Source organism: Macrobrachium nipponense, chromosome 3 (assembly GCF_015104395.2).
Source record: "Macrobrachium nipponense isolate FS-2020 chromosome 3, ASM1510439v2, whole genome shotgun sequence".
In the NCBI taxonomy this organism is placed as follows: domain Eukaryota; kingdom Metazoa; phylum Arthropoda; class Malacostraca; order Decapoda; family Palaemonidae; genus Macrobrachium; species Macrobrachium nipponense.
In genome coordinates, this window is record NC_087202.1 from 35,573,938 (window position 1) to 35,591,437 (window position 17,500).

Consider the following 17,500-nt stretch of genomic DNA (forward strand, 5'->3'; position numbering starts at 1 on the left):
ACCACACAATGCATACCTCGGCTACAAATCGGGACATAGCACCCGGCCAATGTTTCATGATCTTAAAATATCAGTTTTTACCCAGGAAAAAAAGATAATGATAATTTGCCATTACTCACGTCATTTGATCTTCTTCAAATAGAGATCAGTTTTCACCCGTGATGATCTTTTTCAAATAAAGATCAGTTTTCACTCAAGTTCAAAGGGATGAAGGAGATATAAGGATGCACGATTTTTTCAAATGGGACTTAGATGCTTCATTACAGTGATCCAGAATTACAACTAAATTACTGAATGGGAAAATAAATCTTGGTCGAAATTAAAAATAAATAAATAAAAAGACGATGAAAAATATTCAATGTTCACTGTATCGACATATGACAGCATTAAACTCAAACAGTATGTCTCCATTTGCAGCATTAACTCTGTTCGTTACAATATTTTTGGTCCTGCAACTGTGACACAACTTTCTGTTTTCCTCCGCAAAGCCTTTCGTGCTGTTAACTGCTCCACAGTTCCCATAACACAAAAGAAAATCTCCCTTAAACTCTTCATTCTTATTTGTCAGATCCACACCCTCCGACTACAATGCCTCATTGCCTGCCTTTAAATCACCCACTACATCTGGCCTTTTTCTTTCTCCAATCTCAACCAGGCACAGATTGGTAATTTTTCACAAACTTTATCAATCCTTTTTCTAGTCTTTGACCATATACATATACGGTCAATCTATTTGCTTTTTTTTCACGCAAAAAAATTCTCACCACACAAAATGAGTGGTAATTTTTGCCACGATGTGTTCTGTCTCTGCCGCCTTCCACGTCTCAGCCGTTTGACTTTAACCTTAATACTTCCATAATAACCAACTTTCTTCCTTTAAACAAATATAACATTTTTCTCATCTGTATCAAACTATATTTTTTCGCTTAATTTTGACGTACATGCATGGGGCTTCAATTACAGCATTCTCTGATTTAGTGACTTTCAAACCCCGCAAACTGGCCCTTTACAGCATCTGAGTAATATCTTTCATCTTAACGGCAACATTCATGACCACAGTAAAGATTAAATAAAGAATAAAAACAATTTATTGGCGATTATCGAAACACCATGAATGTGATTCGGTACAAAACTGAAAACTCCAGAATATATAAGAACTTTTTGTATATATATAGGATCCTTGATTCACCAGCACTGTGGACATTGACAAAATTAATCTAGGGAAGTCTGGACCTAACTTTACAGTGCACTTAATTTTTGGTGTATGCAAAAGGGAAACAAGAGTATTATGATCTGCATTCTTTGCACTTCTGTGATGTTTCAAGATTAACTCTCACACCAGTCATGTCTGTGTATCGGAGGCTTTGTACCTCGGGTGTCATTACCTCGGGATACGTTCAAAAATAAATAATGCCTCCTCTTCAGGCACAAAATTATTCGGTCAACACAACTGTTTTATGGACTGGGCAGAAATTCTTAATAAGGCTAGTATGAAAAAAAGTTTACAACTTAATTGCCCAAAAAATAGACTGTCTCAGAAATAAAACAGAATAAAAATATGTAAATAATGACAAAAACAATACACACAAACAGAAAACAAAACAGACAAAAGCGAAAGGCAAAGCCTGTAACCTAATACAGATTTAGAAATACTAAATAAGAAAAAAGGCCACCATTTCCAGGAAATAAAATCTTCAACTTACCTAACACATCTTCATTACAAGTTGGAAAAACAGGGGAAAATATTTAAATTAAAAAGTTATTTATGTATAAACGGAAAAAGAACAAAAATCACATATGCGCTCTTTAAGAACCCTTTAAATATAGAGAATTTAAAGAAGGCAACCGAACTATTTACTTTTCCTCTGTGTGTGTGAGTATTTTTTTTATCTGATACTAAATTTCATGAGCAGGTATCACAGAAGCTTCCCTCTTGAGTGACCAATGCATGTGAATTATAGCCAAAAATTGTGTTCATCAGATATAAATAACTGTGCGAAAAAAACAGAGAAGAGTTGATAAATGAAGAGAGAACAGCATCAACTTCACACGAAGCAGAAGAAACGTAATTGCCCATTTAGTTGCACAGGGATGTACAAGGGATAAAAACCTTTACAGTCCAAATGAACTTAATGACTTGAAACCAAAACTCGCACAGATTTATGGAGATGTTAAAATGGCGCAAACAATTACTGTTCTGAAAATATACCAGACATAAAAATATAAAAAAGTTCTCTTGATATGAATAGTAGCTAAAACACACGGCAAGAAAAATAAATGACGAAAGAAAGTCGGATCATGACTGAAAAACAAAAAGGCAAATGCACCAGATCTTTTGAGGACGGCAAAGAACAGCGAATAAAACCTATTAAAACGGTTGTAGCAAAAACCCACTATGTTTCTCGCACAGCGAAAAGGATGAGGAAAAACCTAATTCCAAACTGCAATGGAATAAAGAAAAGAACCTGCATAAAAACCCAGTCATTTTCACATACAGCAAGTGGGGAAAAAGTCATTTACACAAAGGGAAGCTGAAAAACCATTTAGCCGTAAGGGGAAAGGAAAAGAAAAATCAGCAAAAGAGTGGAAAAGAAAGCACACTTTTTCTTTTGCAAACGAAGAGAGCTGAAATAATATGGAAAAGCCATTATGCCATGAAGAAACGGCCAACGAAGCAAAAGGGTAGCTATTGGCGATGGATTTCTGATTGATATCCAGCCATGATAAAAGACTTTATGGGTACGCCTATTTTTGCTTGAGACTACGAACACTCTTCCCACATTAAAACAAATCTTTATTTTACCTATTTTCATTATTTTAGACAAGGTCTAGAGAATACAATGTCTCCTCACGCACAGGATTAAGGAGGGTGAGGAGATGGTGGTTAAGAAACGTGACGTCACGCGGTCTACTTGCTTTCTTATGTGACCAAGCTATGTTCAAATAGGAAAACGTTTCGCCTGTTTCCTCGTTGTCTCTTTTTAATATAAATTATTATTCTTTCTTGTAGGAAAATGAAACACATTTGTCATTGTTATAATACAACTCACACTCGTAAATGCATAATGCAGAAGGTTAACAATTGTTACCAACTTTTTTTATTTTGTTTGCCACTCTTTTTGAGAAGCTAATGTCCCTATTTAGTCTACGAATCCAACGAACAAAAAACTTGCTTACATCTGAAGGTAATGGAATGCAATTGCCTATCACATCACTCAACTCGTTTATCGTACCTTTTCCTGATTTTAGGTATTTTTCCCTGTGATATATAAAATTTTTTCCCATCTTTTTTATATAATCCAAAAATTCGGGTCAAGGTTTCATTAGCTTTTCAATTGATCTACTTATAGTGCCAATCCATGTGCCATCCATCTTCAGTTGCTTTAGTACCTAGAAAGTCATACTCGGGAAACTTACGGGCTATAAAACCACCCGAGTATTGCAAACCTCCTTCTTCCATGGCATCTTCTAACGTTTCTCCTAAAAAGCTTTGTCTTCATTGACATTCTGCAGTTCTTCCATTGGCAAAAATAAATAAATAAATAAATAAATAAACATTGCCGATAAGCTTTACTCTTTCTGAAGAGAAGTTTCTTCGGCTTCGTAAGAAGCTCTTTCTTCAGTTATTAAGTTGGAAAATGAGGCCTCAGTCATATTATCACTAAAACAATTTTCAACATTGTCGTTTGCTCCTGACAGAGTGCTCTCTTATCCAGGGAGATGGGCAACAGGTGATGGGTGTTGAAAACATGCACCCATTTGCCATACACAGCCAAAAAAAGTGCTCTAGTCTATCTTGATTCAAACTGTAAGTCAAAATGTATGATACTGCAACTTTTTCCACCTAACATCACTATCAAGTTTGTTAGAGATTTGCAAGATAGCGCAAGGCCGTTTTGGAAAGGGTAAAGTCCTGTGCCTCCCAGGGTTTTCATTGTTCTAGATAGGTGAATCATCTCTTGCAACGTTTTGCTTTGGTTTCTTAAGTTTAGCCCGGAAGCATTCTTTGAAGTCCTTCTATAGAAAGGCACTCCAGACCTGAATAAATCAAACCACTTATCAACATGGCCAACTGGCTTATACTCTCCCAGTGTCTATCCACAATCAGACCTTTTCCTCCAAGATGCCAATCTCCACATCTATTTTCCTTGAACATCGATATAAAGTTGCTTAAGAAGGAAACTGAAATTTCCACTGTTCTCTTAAAAATCTGTACGCTTTGGGACTCAAGGTTCGTAAAGTTAGAGATTTACTAATGCCATCATCCTTCGAGTAGTATAATGTGTTTTCCGGCTACGAGGCATTCTACCTGATTAGATGAAAAAAAATCTCATAAAGTTATCTTTAATAGAAGCAGTTGCTGATGGGCATGTGCAGCGTTGGGACTGATCCTGTCTTCAGTTTCATTTGATTTTCAGGCACTGGCCTACTCAGCAGTTCGTACATCATATTTCTCTCATGGGAATCGGGTTCAAAGTGTATGTTGCATATTTGTGCAATATTAGTGTTAATAAGATCATTTCGTTTACATAGTAATTACATCCTTATTCTTCTTTCCCCCATTTTCAAAGCACCCGTATACTGCACAAGAATTGGGCATATTGCTTATGCTATCACTACTGGAGCGAGAAAAACAAAAATTTTAAAGCTGCTATTATGGACAATACTGACATCAAGTATGCGGAAGCATGGTTTTCAGACTGTTTGTTTGTAAACAGGCCGATTACTCAAAGATCACCAAACAATGCGAGTAGACCACGTGACGTCACGGTCTTTAACTGCGCATTAGAACCCAATTTTGGGTCAGCCGTGAGAAGACCTTGTATTCTCTAGACCTTCATTTTAGAGACCATAGATTAATGATACGGGAAAACTGACAATTAAACGCTAAAAATACTACATTTCAAAAATTAAGTCAACGTTGCAATGTGAACCTAAGAGATAAGAGACATATTTTCTTAAGATACACGAGTCATAATGTAAGAGGTATGGTATTCTCGTGAATTAAGTACGCCACACAGAGAATTTAGCAAAATAATCTCACAATTTATAACCCGACGAAGAATTCCTTTTTCTATGTCAGCTTACATTAACCAGTTTCACAGTAAGTGTGAAGGTCTTTACATCTAATTACAAAAAACACGTAATACTCTAGCTTAAGAATACAATATTAAAATTCTTATATTATAAATATGCAAATGAAAACGGAGCAAGCATCGAAAAAAATAAACGATTACTGAAAAAAAATATTACCTTGCAAAGAGAGTTGCGATACGAATCTTTGCAATGGTTCGTTCATATTTGTATTTCTAAATGGCATGAGTGGGGAAATGAAAGTCAACCCAAGAGACTTGTCAATATCTCAGGATTTACCTACAACAATTTCCGTTTGAACTTACTAGAAAATAATGCTTTAAAAATTAAGGAGACTGGTTGAAGTACTACACTCATTAGACAAAATAAAAATAAAAAATAAATAAATAAATAAATTAAGTTTCACCTAAGGACATATGGGTTGAACATGAAAGGAAATTACTGTCGCCTCCTTTCACTTTGTAGTCAGAGGCCTCATAACCCAAGAATCAGCCCTGGACCTCTCAAATTCTTAACCTCTTACCTCTAATCCTGTAATGGTGGATATGACTGGTGCGTACTGCACACAGGACACTGAAAGAGTGCTACACAAACCATTTAACATCGCGAAAAAAGATACAGGAATCTTCAAAGAAATTGAATTAAAAAATAAATAACTCATCAGATTCAGGCTTTAGCTAAAGAACTAAATTCCAGCCATAATCACAACCAAAGAATTCATTAGTCGGATACATCAAAAACTCCACTAAAACAAAATACATCGTGAATTATGTTTTCCCTTTCAAATGGGTCAAAGGAAGTAGGACCTCAAGCCTTTTCAACTAATAAGGTTGCCGTAGGATGCAAGCAGGACAATCCTCTCTTCAGGGAAATAGTCTGATCATACCAACAAGTCACATGTCCGACGAATTCCTCGTTCAAACCTAACAGAAAAAAACACACCGGATTCAAGGATCCGTTGACTTCATTAGAATTTATAATGCAAAACTAAATTCTTGATTGCTTATGAATAACATTAAAAACCTGCGTCCATGCCAGATGGAGGATTAATCAAATTCACTGCGCATTCTCCAAAAACACCCGTGGTCTAGCAAACATAAAAGATGGAATATACAATGTAATCATTTTTCAGCATAAAAAAATTAAATCTTACTATAATAAGCGTTATGTCTGTCCGTCCGTCCGTCTGTCAATCACGGTCAAACGGCTGGTCCAATGGGCATGAAACTTGGCAGGGTTTTAGTGGGGATCCCTAAGATGGTTTATAATGGGGTTTCCTCTTACCTTCCCACGCCCCCGAAGTGGGTGGGGATGAGAAGGGAGTCCCGGAAATGGAGCTGCTTCTGTCCGTGAAACGGGGCTGGGTATGCCCGTAGACTTAGTTACTTTACGATTTATCAAACCTAATTTCTGTATACATATGACTTATTTGGAAAAGAATACTATAGGGTAAACATCAATGACACCAAAGAGGGTGGAGTATGAGAAGGGGGTTGACAGAGAGAGAATGAGAGGGAGAGGAAGTGAAAGAGAGTAGACAGGGTGTTACAGAGAGAGAGAGAGAGAGAGAGAGAGTTGATACTAGTGAGAGAAAAGGGAAAGAGACAGTGATGCTTGGAGAGAGAGACAGAGAGTTGGTATTAGTGAGAAGAAAGAGGGAAAGAGAGAGATGGTTGCAGAGAGAGAGAGAGAGTGAGAGAAAGGAGCGAGAGGGAGAGGAAGAGAGAGAGTAGAGAAGGTGTTAGGTAGGAGAAAGATGAGAGAGAGAGAGAGAGAGAGAGAGAGTGAGTTTATCAGTTTTCATTCAGTTATATCCCAAGCAGAGCTGGGTCGGTCGACCAGTATTCATAATTTCCATCCTTTGGTACAAAAAATCATATTAGTTTGACCAAACAAGAAATCTTAGTCAAAAGCCTTTATTCATACACCTTATGCTCTCAAACAAGTCCATCACTTGCTGTCGGAACGCACAGTTCCAAGTCCCTACCCGCCTCTCTCTCTCTCTCTCTCTCTCTCTCTCTCTCTCTCTCTCTCTCTCTCAGTTGTAACATGCTCTGTTTACTCGAAAGGAGGTCTAAATCAATTAGCAGGATCCACCCAATAACAGTAAACAGGTACCATTCTATCACTTGATTCTATTCCATAAGCAATCGGAGTGCCGACGTCCCCAATATATTGGCCCGGCCAATATATTGGGACAACATGACCCTGCAGAATGGCCATCCCTGGGGATATTAGCAGTAATGGAAAGCCAGAAAACCGTCCTGTACAAGAACTTTTGCGACCGGATCACTTACATAATATGTAAAGGAAAGTCACAGGTGTGAGTAAAAAAAAAAAACTATTAAACACCAGGAAAACGTATCTCTAATGCCCTTATACGATGGACAAGCAATATATGACATAAACAGTCTTATTCTCTTTTGCTGAATACCTCAACTTCTTCAAGATATCCTAATTCCCTTGAAGACCTTTATTCGAAATATTTAACGGCTATACGCACGAGCATAAGGTGTGCTGTATATATATATATATATATATATATATATATATATATATATATATATATATATATATATATATATATATATATATATATATATATATATATGATTATGTGAACATTGTTCGAAAACAATATTCGAAAACAGTTGTTCGAAAAAACAATTATTCGAATGGAAAATTGTTCGCAAGAAAGTTATTCGAAAGGACAATTATACGAAATGGTAATTATTCGAAATGTAAAATTCTTTATTTAAACAAATGTGTAAAAATACCAAAAAGGATGAAATCTTTTAAGTATGAAGGTTATTACTAAAACTTAAAATAGATTCATGATAAAAAAATTTACTTATAAATGCAAGTTATGCGCTACAGCGCGCAAATACTCTAATATTGAGTACTCTTCAAAGGTTGCCACTAACTTTTTTATCCTTTCATTCGAGTCACGATTTTCTTGGAACTCTTCATATTTGTGCTTCCTGCTCTTACTTTTGCAATGTGAATTTCTTGTAAACCCTGCTCTCTTTTTAAAGCATCTAGGAACTTCCATATTGTTGGATGATGAGATGACATTTGCTGTAAAAAAGCTCTGTGCCATCCTTCAAGTGCGTTGTTAATCCTGGGCAAATCAGTATTGACTCTCTCAAAACAAGACCACATACTTATTTCAAACATAGGACTACGTCGATGACGTCTTGAAGGACGACCAATCCATGAATCTTCAAAATAATCTAAAATAGGATTTACATCTTGAGGATATATATCTGAATCTAGTAAAGCTTCAAATGATTCAGTAACTTTGTCAACGGGGACAAAGGCTAGGGCTAACAGCATTCGAATTTTTAAAGCAAATTCGGAATCTGTATCGTATCTCACTTTCAGACCACAATCACATATCTTTCGATACAAGCACTGGCCTAAGTGGAAAAGGCATCCATAATGAGAAGCTGTGCTGAATTCTTCTTTAACGGCAGTTATAGCTGCAAGTTCAAAGTCTGAAGTTATGGTTGAAACTTGTAAATTTGGAACCATAGACTTAATTTGAGCAAATAATCTTCTATAAGTTTCAGCCCTTTTATCTGGAAGTAAGGCGTAGACCACAGGAATGGTGTCATTATTCTTCACAGCATGTACAGTATATAATTGTTCAAATAACTGAGGTACAGTTTTAAATGTTCCTTCCACTTGTAAATTTGCACTCTTCTCAAGTAGACTCAAATTATTCTGAGTTGCAAATATAAGCATTCTATCATCGTAATGGCCGGAATCATATAGCAAAAACTGCTCCCCTTTATGAGTTTTAGTTTGGTCAGTTGTTAAAACAATTTCCCGTCTATGAATTGGATTAGCTAAGCCTGCTCTTTCTTTCTGTCTTACGTTGTGAATAGCTCTTTTTATAGAGCTTATTTGTAGTAGAGCTAGCGCGGCACTTTCACTTAATTGCGATGCAGCTGCAGAAATGACATACTGAGGAGAATCACGGCTTTCTTTCGCATCACTTTTCACTTTGTTCATAAAACTGCGCACTTCTGTATTGACAGCATCACCGGAATGGTTATGTTCACGAGGAACTCTAATCACTTCACCATCATTGGTAATTGTTCGGCTTTTGCAATACGATGCGAACTTATTGCACTTCCAATATATCTTGTTACCAACTTGCTTGTCTTTCACCCGAATAGGAAACCATCGATTTTAAGCATAGGCTTGCCTTTTTCACTTGAAATGTATTCGGCCATCACTGAAGGGCTGCAGTATTCCGAAGAAATGAAGTCCTTGGTGCTTGATGTCCTTCACGACGTTTATTACCACTAAGAAAATCGGATAACGTTCAAACAAACATTTGAACTAAGAAAATCGGATAACGTTCAAACAAACATTTGAACTAAGAAAATCGGATAGCGTTCAAACAAACATTCAAACAGTTATTTGCCTATTTGAACAATTGCTTATTAGAGTAAGGTTCAAACAACATTTCGAATACTTATCATTTCGTATAATTGTCCTTTCGAATAACATTCTTTCGAACAACTTTCCATTCGAATAGCTGTTTTTCGAATAAATGTTTTCGAATAATTGTTTTCGATTAATTGTTTTCGAATAATTTTCATGATACGATATAGATTTATATATATATATATATATATATATATATATATATATATATATATATATATATATATATATATATATATATATAAAGTATAGAAGGCCCAATAAAACACTGGTTTAAAGCTAAGGACTATACTTTGGTGAACTGACTCCCACCCTTATCAAGTAGTGAATGACAGAAGTTACATTTCTGAAATATATAGTGATGCCTGGGGTCACCAATAAGCCGACATTGATTCTGTCAATGTCTTAATACTATTCATCGTTGCCTTAAGGATTTCTTAACAAAGAACTTGAAACAATCAGAAATCAACTTATCTTGTTAAAATACCCTAAACACATAATAGGGTCTGTGATATGTCCTACTATGTATTCACAGGAAAGTCTGTCTAGGAAAGATTAACTCAACATAAGAGCTCAGTTACTTATGGACAACATAGATCGGCAAGTTTAGATCACATAAATAACACGAACCATATCATGGATTGGAACTCATCCCGAATTTTATACAAAAGCAGCTGTCAAATGTCAGATGATAGAATCTTCACGGACAAAACAACCTTTCCAATGGAGCCTGGTACTCTAACCATACAGACAATATCTTCCTTAAGGCAATCTATTGCTATTCTGCAATAATCATGGGTTGCCCTTCCCTATATGAATCATAAAATTTAATCAGTGATAAGGCTCATTTGAATGCCAAAATATATTTTTCATCTTTTTCTTTTTTTAAGTCTAACGAGGGGAAAATTTAATTTATGCACTGCACATTTATTACGCTTAAAACTTCAATACTTATTTCTTCATATATTCTAAAACTCTATTTCCTTTGTCAAGGGGAACAAAATACGAAAGTTGAAGCACCATCAGCACAACATGATTCAAGAAGTGGAATGAAGACGAGAGATAATGAAGAATGTAATTTGATTAAATGAAACGTTCACGTGTTAAATTTATTAATTTTCTATTAAATTAATGTGACAAGAACCTTTAATATTCAAAGAAAACGAGCTCAACATGGGTGGAAGGGAGACAGACACAATGCACAGGGAAAAAGAAAAAGCTCAAATTAAATAAGTGAATCGATCTCAAAGTTTATGATTCTATTCCAAGAATACAGAGGAAACTTAAACGAGATGAAATTCAAAATATGGGATGAAACCGCAGATATTCAGAAACGTTATGCACGTTGTTAATACAAAACGTTTAAATAATGCCAATGTAAAATATACTGGAGACAGAATTACGGATGTAGGCGAAACTCGAACAAAATTGTCTCTTGCTTATAAAAGTCGTTATTAACCTAGGGCGGGAAAGGCAGGGGACGAGTGAAATTAAATTTCCTCGCACTGTCATTGAAAAACACCAAATGACTAAATAGGATTTATGAGAAAAATTCGATACAATTTGTACATTGAAGATCCACACAGACGCTAACTTGCAATATTTGTCTCATCAGTTACGAAAGTATACCGGCCTAACTATATATATATATATATATATATATATATATATATATATATATATATATATATATATATATATATATATATATATATATATACTGAGAGAGAGAGATATCTACACATAAATGCATAACGAAGAGCTACTTGGAAAATGAATTGTTCATGATTTTAAGTGATGACGTACTTAGCATTAAAACATAATTTCATAAGAAGTTATGGAATGGTTTTATCACAATCAGTTATACGATTAATATTAATAGTACTGCTATAGCAAGTGTTATACATATCATAATGTATAACAAAACCGCAAACACGTCAAATTTACATTAGGGAGTTCCAGAGGACTTGGAGACAAATATCATATCATACTATTAATACTGTCGACTGAATACAAGATTCAAAGGTTTCCATGTTAGATACTTGGATTACTCTTTCCAAGGCACGCAATGCTTTCAATAGGATTTCATAAATAATCAGTGATGTGACTTGTTCTACAGCTTTACTGCTCACAGTCCCTTAGCCAGACTAGATTTGACTTCCATATGGAGGGAGTAATTGCCTCCATGGATTTCACTTAGCTTAGGGTCTGAAGTGACTGGAATCAAGACCAGGACTTCCCAGATTCCCAGCTAAATAGCATTTGGGCGGCTATTTTGAAAAAGGGATGCCATTTTACAGCAAATATACTGTACCGCAGAAAAAAATACCTTGAACTGAATCAATTTATCACAATCACATTTTATTACAACCCAGTTATTCTACATAAGATAGCACATCAATTAAATCATAGTTTGTTTGGCTTTTCTATTAGTTACTTTGTTTTATTCATGAAATTTACAGAAAAATGTAGGTTTTTTGTCGATTTCTCGAATCAGGCTAATATGATTGAGAATAAACATATTTTATCATGGCTCCCACCTTTTAGTGGTATAAATCACATTTCAAACTATAAAAAGCAGTAAACATGGGCCTAAAATTGCGTTTTTCAACCATTTTTGAGCATCATTGACTATTCTTCCATGTCTAACTTCTATATTTTGCAGACTGATTTGCCATTGATAAAAGGACAGTTAACCCTTGGACAGGCTTCAATATTTTGACTACGGACGATATTGAAGTGCTTGCAGATATAGTTGGTTATTTACCAACCGTAAATGCTCCTGCAACAGAAATGGCCACAGTACAGGAAATTTTGAATCAATCTAAAGTCATTCAATCATCACTTCATCTTCAAAATATTGCAGTTGTCCATGATCAAGCCTTATTTGCAAAAAGCAACAGAAATAGCATGGAAAAACCCTGAGAGGTATGGTGGAGTTGCTTTAATGATAGGCAATTTCCACGCTATTTGCAATTTAATGTCAACAATTGGCAAAATGTTTGGGGATGCAGGACTTCGTGATTTAGCTGTGGAATCTGGAGTGTTTGGTGAAGGTTCAGCGAACAAAATGATGGAAGGCAGACAGTATAATCATGCAGTGCGTTTCCATAAGCTGATGTACTAATCATTAATGAGACTTGCATGGTCTGGTTTTCCCGAATGGATGGAAAACAATCACATAGATGACCTTCCAGCGTTGCGTAATATCAATCATGTATTGTTTGAGCTTCATGAGAATATCACTTTATCTGTATTTGAGTCTGTGTTAGCAAGTGACTCATATAAGAAAATACAAGTATTGTTTGATGAATATTTAGAAGAACTGAGGAACAAGGGCCCACTTGCTTCCTATTGGATGACATATGTTGACATGGTGAACATTTCACTTGGACTGTTGCCTACAGACAGAAAAGGTGATTGGTCTCTTCATCTGTCACCAATTCGCAAAATGATCCCTTGGTGCTTTGCAATGGACAAAACTAATCATGCAAGGTATCTTTCAATATATTATACCAAAATGACTTATCTATAGGACAACTGCCCTGATTTATATGATCACTTTCGAAAAGGTGGTTTCTCTGTCCAGCTCAGGTCATCAAATCCTTTGGCACGAATTGCAGTGGATCAAACCACTGAGGAGACAGTAAATAAAGACACCCAAACTGCTGGTGGAACACGCAGCTTTAGTTTGAAGTCAGGAACAGTTACCAGGTATTATTTGACTGCAGAACATCGAGCAGCAGCACTAAGGCAATTGCGTGAACAAATCTCTTTCCAGGGCTCAAAACTTAGTCATCCCGACCTGGAAAGGATGCCCTTAGTCACCCTCTGGGGCCTTTATCTTGGTCACTGGCAGGTACTGATGGAGTGATGAAAAAAACCAACAAAGCTGTTTTTGCCAAACACTTGGAGAGTAAGGTATCACCTGCTGAGGTCATACCTGGCCAATTTGCCTGTTATTGATGCAATGGCGGTCATTCAAAAAGTTAGTGGTGAGAATCGTACTTTTGATGAGCTGTCCGAATTACATTGAAACAGATGCTGCACCATGGCCAGACAAGTTCCAGAATTGATGTTGTATTTGATTCATATAGAGATCAATCTATTAAAACAGCTGAGCGTGAGAATCGTGGTTCATATGAAGGTGCAGTATTTAGCCAAATTAAGGCACGTCACAAAATAAAAAATTGAAGGCGACTGCTGGCTTGCTCAGATAGTAAGGATAACCTTACTAAGTTCTTGGCAGAAAGCTGAAGGATGAAAAAAAAGGAGACATACACTAGGAAACAAGGTTTTGTTAGTGACATCTGGGGATAAGTGTTTCAGACTAATAAAGAATGACTGGCAAATAGTTCATGACCTAACATCAAACCATGAAGAATACATGTCTACTGCTGCATGCCAAACATGCTGCTAAAAACGCAGTGGTTTGTGTAACTGATGATACAGATGTTTTTGTGATTTGCCTTAGTTTCAGCAAACTCTTCTTTAGAAGAGGTCCCAAATCTCACGTTAGGCTTGTTGACATCAACAAATTGGCTGCAGCACTTGGAGATGAAATTTGCTCTGCTTTATTGGGTCCGCACTCATGGACTGGATGTAACACTGTCAGTGCACTTGTAGGACAGGGAAAACTAAAAGCATTAAAGCTAGTTACTAAAAATGAAAAGTATAGGAGAGCATTTTCAAAACTTGGAACCATCTGGGAACTTTCTAATGAGGTGCTAACAGCTGTACAGTAGACAAACAAACTGGACAAAAGTTAATGAATTTAGATATGAGATGTTTCGAAGCCATAAAGATGTAGAATCTGGGAAACTACCACCATGCCAGAATACCTTAGTTCTGAACACACTTCGGGCAAACTATCAAATAGCAAAGTGATGTTTAGAGAACTGGCTAGATATTCCTGATCCTCATCAAGGCCATGGGCTGAAAATGTTTGAGGACCAAAAATTGGTAATACAATGGATGACTGCTCCCACAGCCCCAGAAGTTTTTGGGTTTAATGTCATGTAAGTGTGCCCGAATTTGTCGACTATCGGACTGCTCATGTATTTTGAATGGACTTAAGTATACTGCAGCCTGTCAGCTGCAAACATGCACTAATAATGAAAATGAACAATAGGAAATACAGCAGGATATGGAGAATTCATCAGATAGTGATGATGAAAGAAGCACCACAAATCATCTGTATTCGAAAAGCAACATGGACAAATTGATGGAATTCGTTGATTTTTTCTGTGAACCGCAATATTGTGTGCTTGAATTATGCAATAACTGGTTATGGCATTTCAATCCAAATATAGAATGATTAATTATGATATGTGGTTCTAAAGGTAAATGCTACCTTAGAATAACATTCCATCGCCATATATATTGGACCTACTCTCAAAGTATCGAGAAAGTCTGCCAGAAAGGTGTGAAAATTTAGATTTTTCAAACATATATCCTAGAATATTTCATAGTATGGATGACCTAATCTCAGTATTGTATGCTCCCTGTCTGTAGAATATTATCCTGAACAGTTTGATGTAAAATTTGCCTGTCTATAACTATTTGAACAATAGTAACAGATCATTACCTGAGAAAAGATAAATCTGCCTCAAAATGGCGGCCATCTTTGAAATGGTATTTAGCTGGGCTTCTGGAAAGTCCTGGTCATGTTTTCATATACCTCAGGCACTAAGCTAAATGAAAAACATAAAGGCATTTAGTCCCTCTGTCTGGTAGTCAAATTCAAAATTTGGGTATCTGGCTCATGGACTATCAGCAAATATGGTTTCCAAGTAGTGTCGCATTTTCTGAAGAAACCTTTTCTGAGCAAATGAAATTCTAGTCTAGACCATGTAAATTCAATTTATTGCTATTACATATTGGTTTACCAAACCAGCCTACGCTGTAAAGTGCTTAATGCGGTTTTTTTTTCTATTTTTTTTTATTTGGGGGGGGAGGGGGGTAAAACTTACGCTGAGAAAACAATATTAAATAGTAGTGAAGAATAATACAGCCTCCCTGGAATATAGTCTCGTTTTCTGGAAAAGACAGTTGATGTCCACAACGATATCAATGACACTAGTCATGGCTGACGGAAGCCCATGCTGCTCACAAACTACCAGAGCCTACAGTTCAAATTTATCGACCAACCAGTTGCAAGACAGGGGCTTTAAACATATTGGTCGTGGATATTTACCGCCATCTTCAAAATATACACGGGTAGGAATACCGCTCCAGGTTCAGTGCAGGAAGCATGAAAGGCCTTTGGTATTGGACTGTGAGGTATTGTGCCTCAGAGTGTGGAAGCTGATGCTCAGCAATATTAGCAACAAACATTAACTCAAGGGTCACAAGCGTTAATACAAAATGGCCAAACGAAAAATTACTCTGACTGGTTTAAACCACAGATCTCAAGTGGTTTAAAACAAGATCTTCCAATTCTACTGTTTTTTTTTTAACTATGGATGCAGCTACTATTTTTAAATATATGATGATATATGTATACACACATATAATATGTATATATATAGATATATATATATTATATATATATATATATATATATATATATATATACACATATATATATATATATATATATATTATATATATATATATATATATATATATATATATATATATATATATATATATATATATATAAACACATGCATGCATGCACGCACGCAAGAACGCGCGCGCGCGCGCACACACACACACACACCACACACACACATATATATATATATATATATATATATATATATATATATATATATATATATATATATATATATATATATATATATATATATATTATATATATATATATATATATATATATATATATATATATATATATATATATATATATATATATATATATATATATATATATATATCACTTCATCACACAGGAACAGATACCTGTAACTTCATTCCCATAGGGGCTGTAAGATTTCAGCAGCCAACAGCTAGTGATTATTAGATTCAACACGACAAAAGCCCAGTAGTACTAAACTATGAAACACCTTTTGTGATAAGACAACTCTAACTAAAAAAACCATTAATAAAGCTTAATATGCTGTTACTTAAAATAGCACACACACACACATACACACGCACGAATGAACACATATATGAACTCTAATACGTATGTGAATTTGATCATCTTTTCAAGAATGAAGTCAACAGAAGCAATAAAATCAACATCATCAGATTTAGACTTAGTTTTTCCCCGGTAGGAAGGCAGTGCCACAACTGCACCTTCCTGGTGCACTGTAGACATTACTTGAGGTTCTTTGCAACGTCCCTTCGGCCCTTAGCTGCAAACTCTTTCATTCCTTTCACTGTACCTCCGTTCATATTTTCTTTCTTCCATCAGACTTTCCACACTCTCTAACAATTGTTTCACTGTGGTCCCATCGCTTGGCCTTTTGGCCCGAGTTCTATTCTCCATTCTGTGAAATCCACTCTGTAATGACCCCCTATTCACAGTAGCTTTCCGTAAAATGACAGTGGATTTTGCGACATCAACTGATCGATTCAGATCAACCCTCCGGCAACCACTACAGTAACTATCGAGATAAAGCTGTAATTGATGAACTATAACGAAACCCTTTGGAACATGAACCGTGTTACATACTTTCCACTCTTTTAGAAGTCTATTAATAAAAAAAAGATTTACATACAAAGCAAAATTTTGGAGAGGGTATCCCAGATGTCCTCCCTTACAAAAAAAAAAAATGACAATGCGCATCGGGATGTTCTCCATTCCAGTCGCACAGGCTGTGCAAGTTTTTAAAACTACAAATATTTAAAAAAAATAAAAGGTGCAAATTACTGCAAAAAAACACTGTTTATCACTGAATGGCTTAGTCTAGCTCTGTGTTGTACTTATTAATAAAATTTCCTAACGTTGAACATTTATTAGTCACTTTCCCAAATA

General features: G+C 35.7%; 1 protein-coding gene across 1 annotated transcript; it reads right to left on the reverse strand.

Moving 5' to 3' along the window:
• Positions 1 to 8,022: 8,022 nt before the first annotated feature.
• LOC135222358 (uncharacterized) lies at positions 8,023 to 9,111 on the reverse strand. The gene has a single exon (XM_064260444.1). The coding sequence runs from the start codon at positions 9,109 to 9,111 to the stop codon at positions 8,023 to 8,025; it is 1,089 nt and encodes a 362-aa protein (XP_064116514.1).
• Positions 9,112 to 17,500: the final 8,389 nt, after the last annotated feature.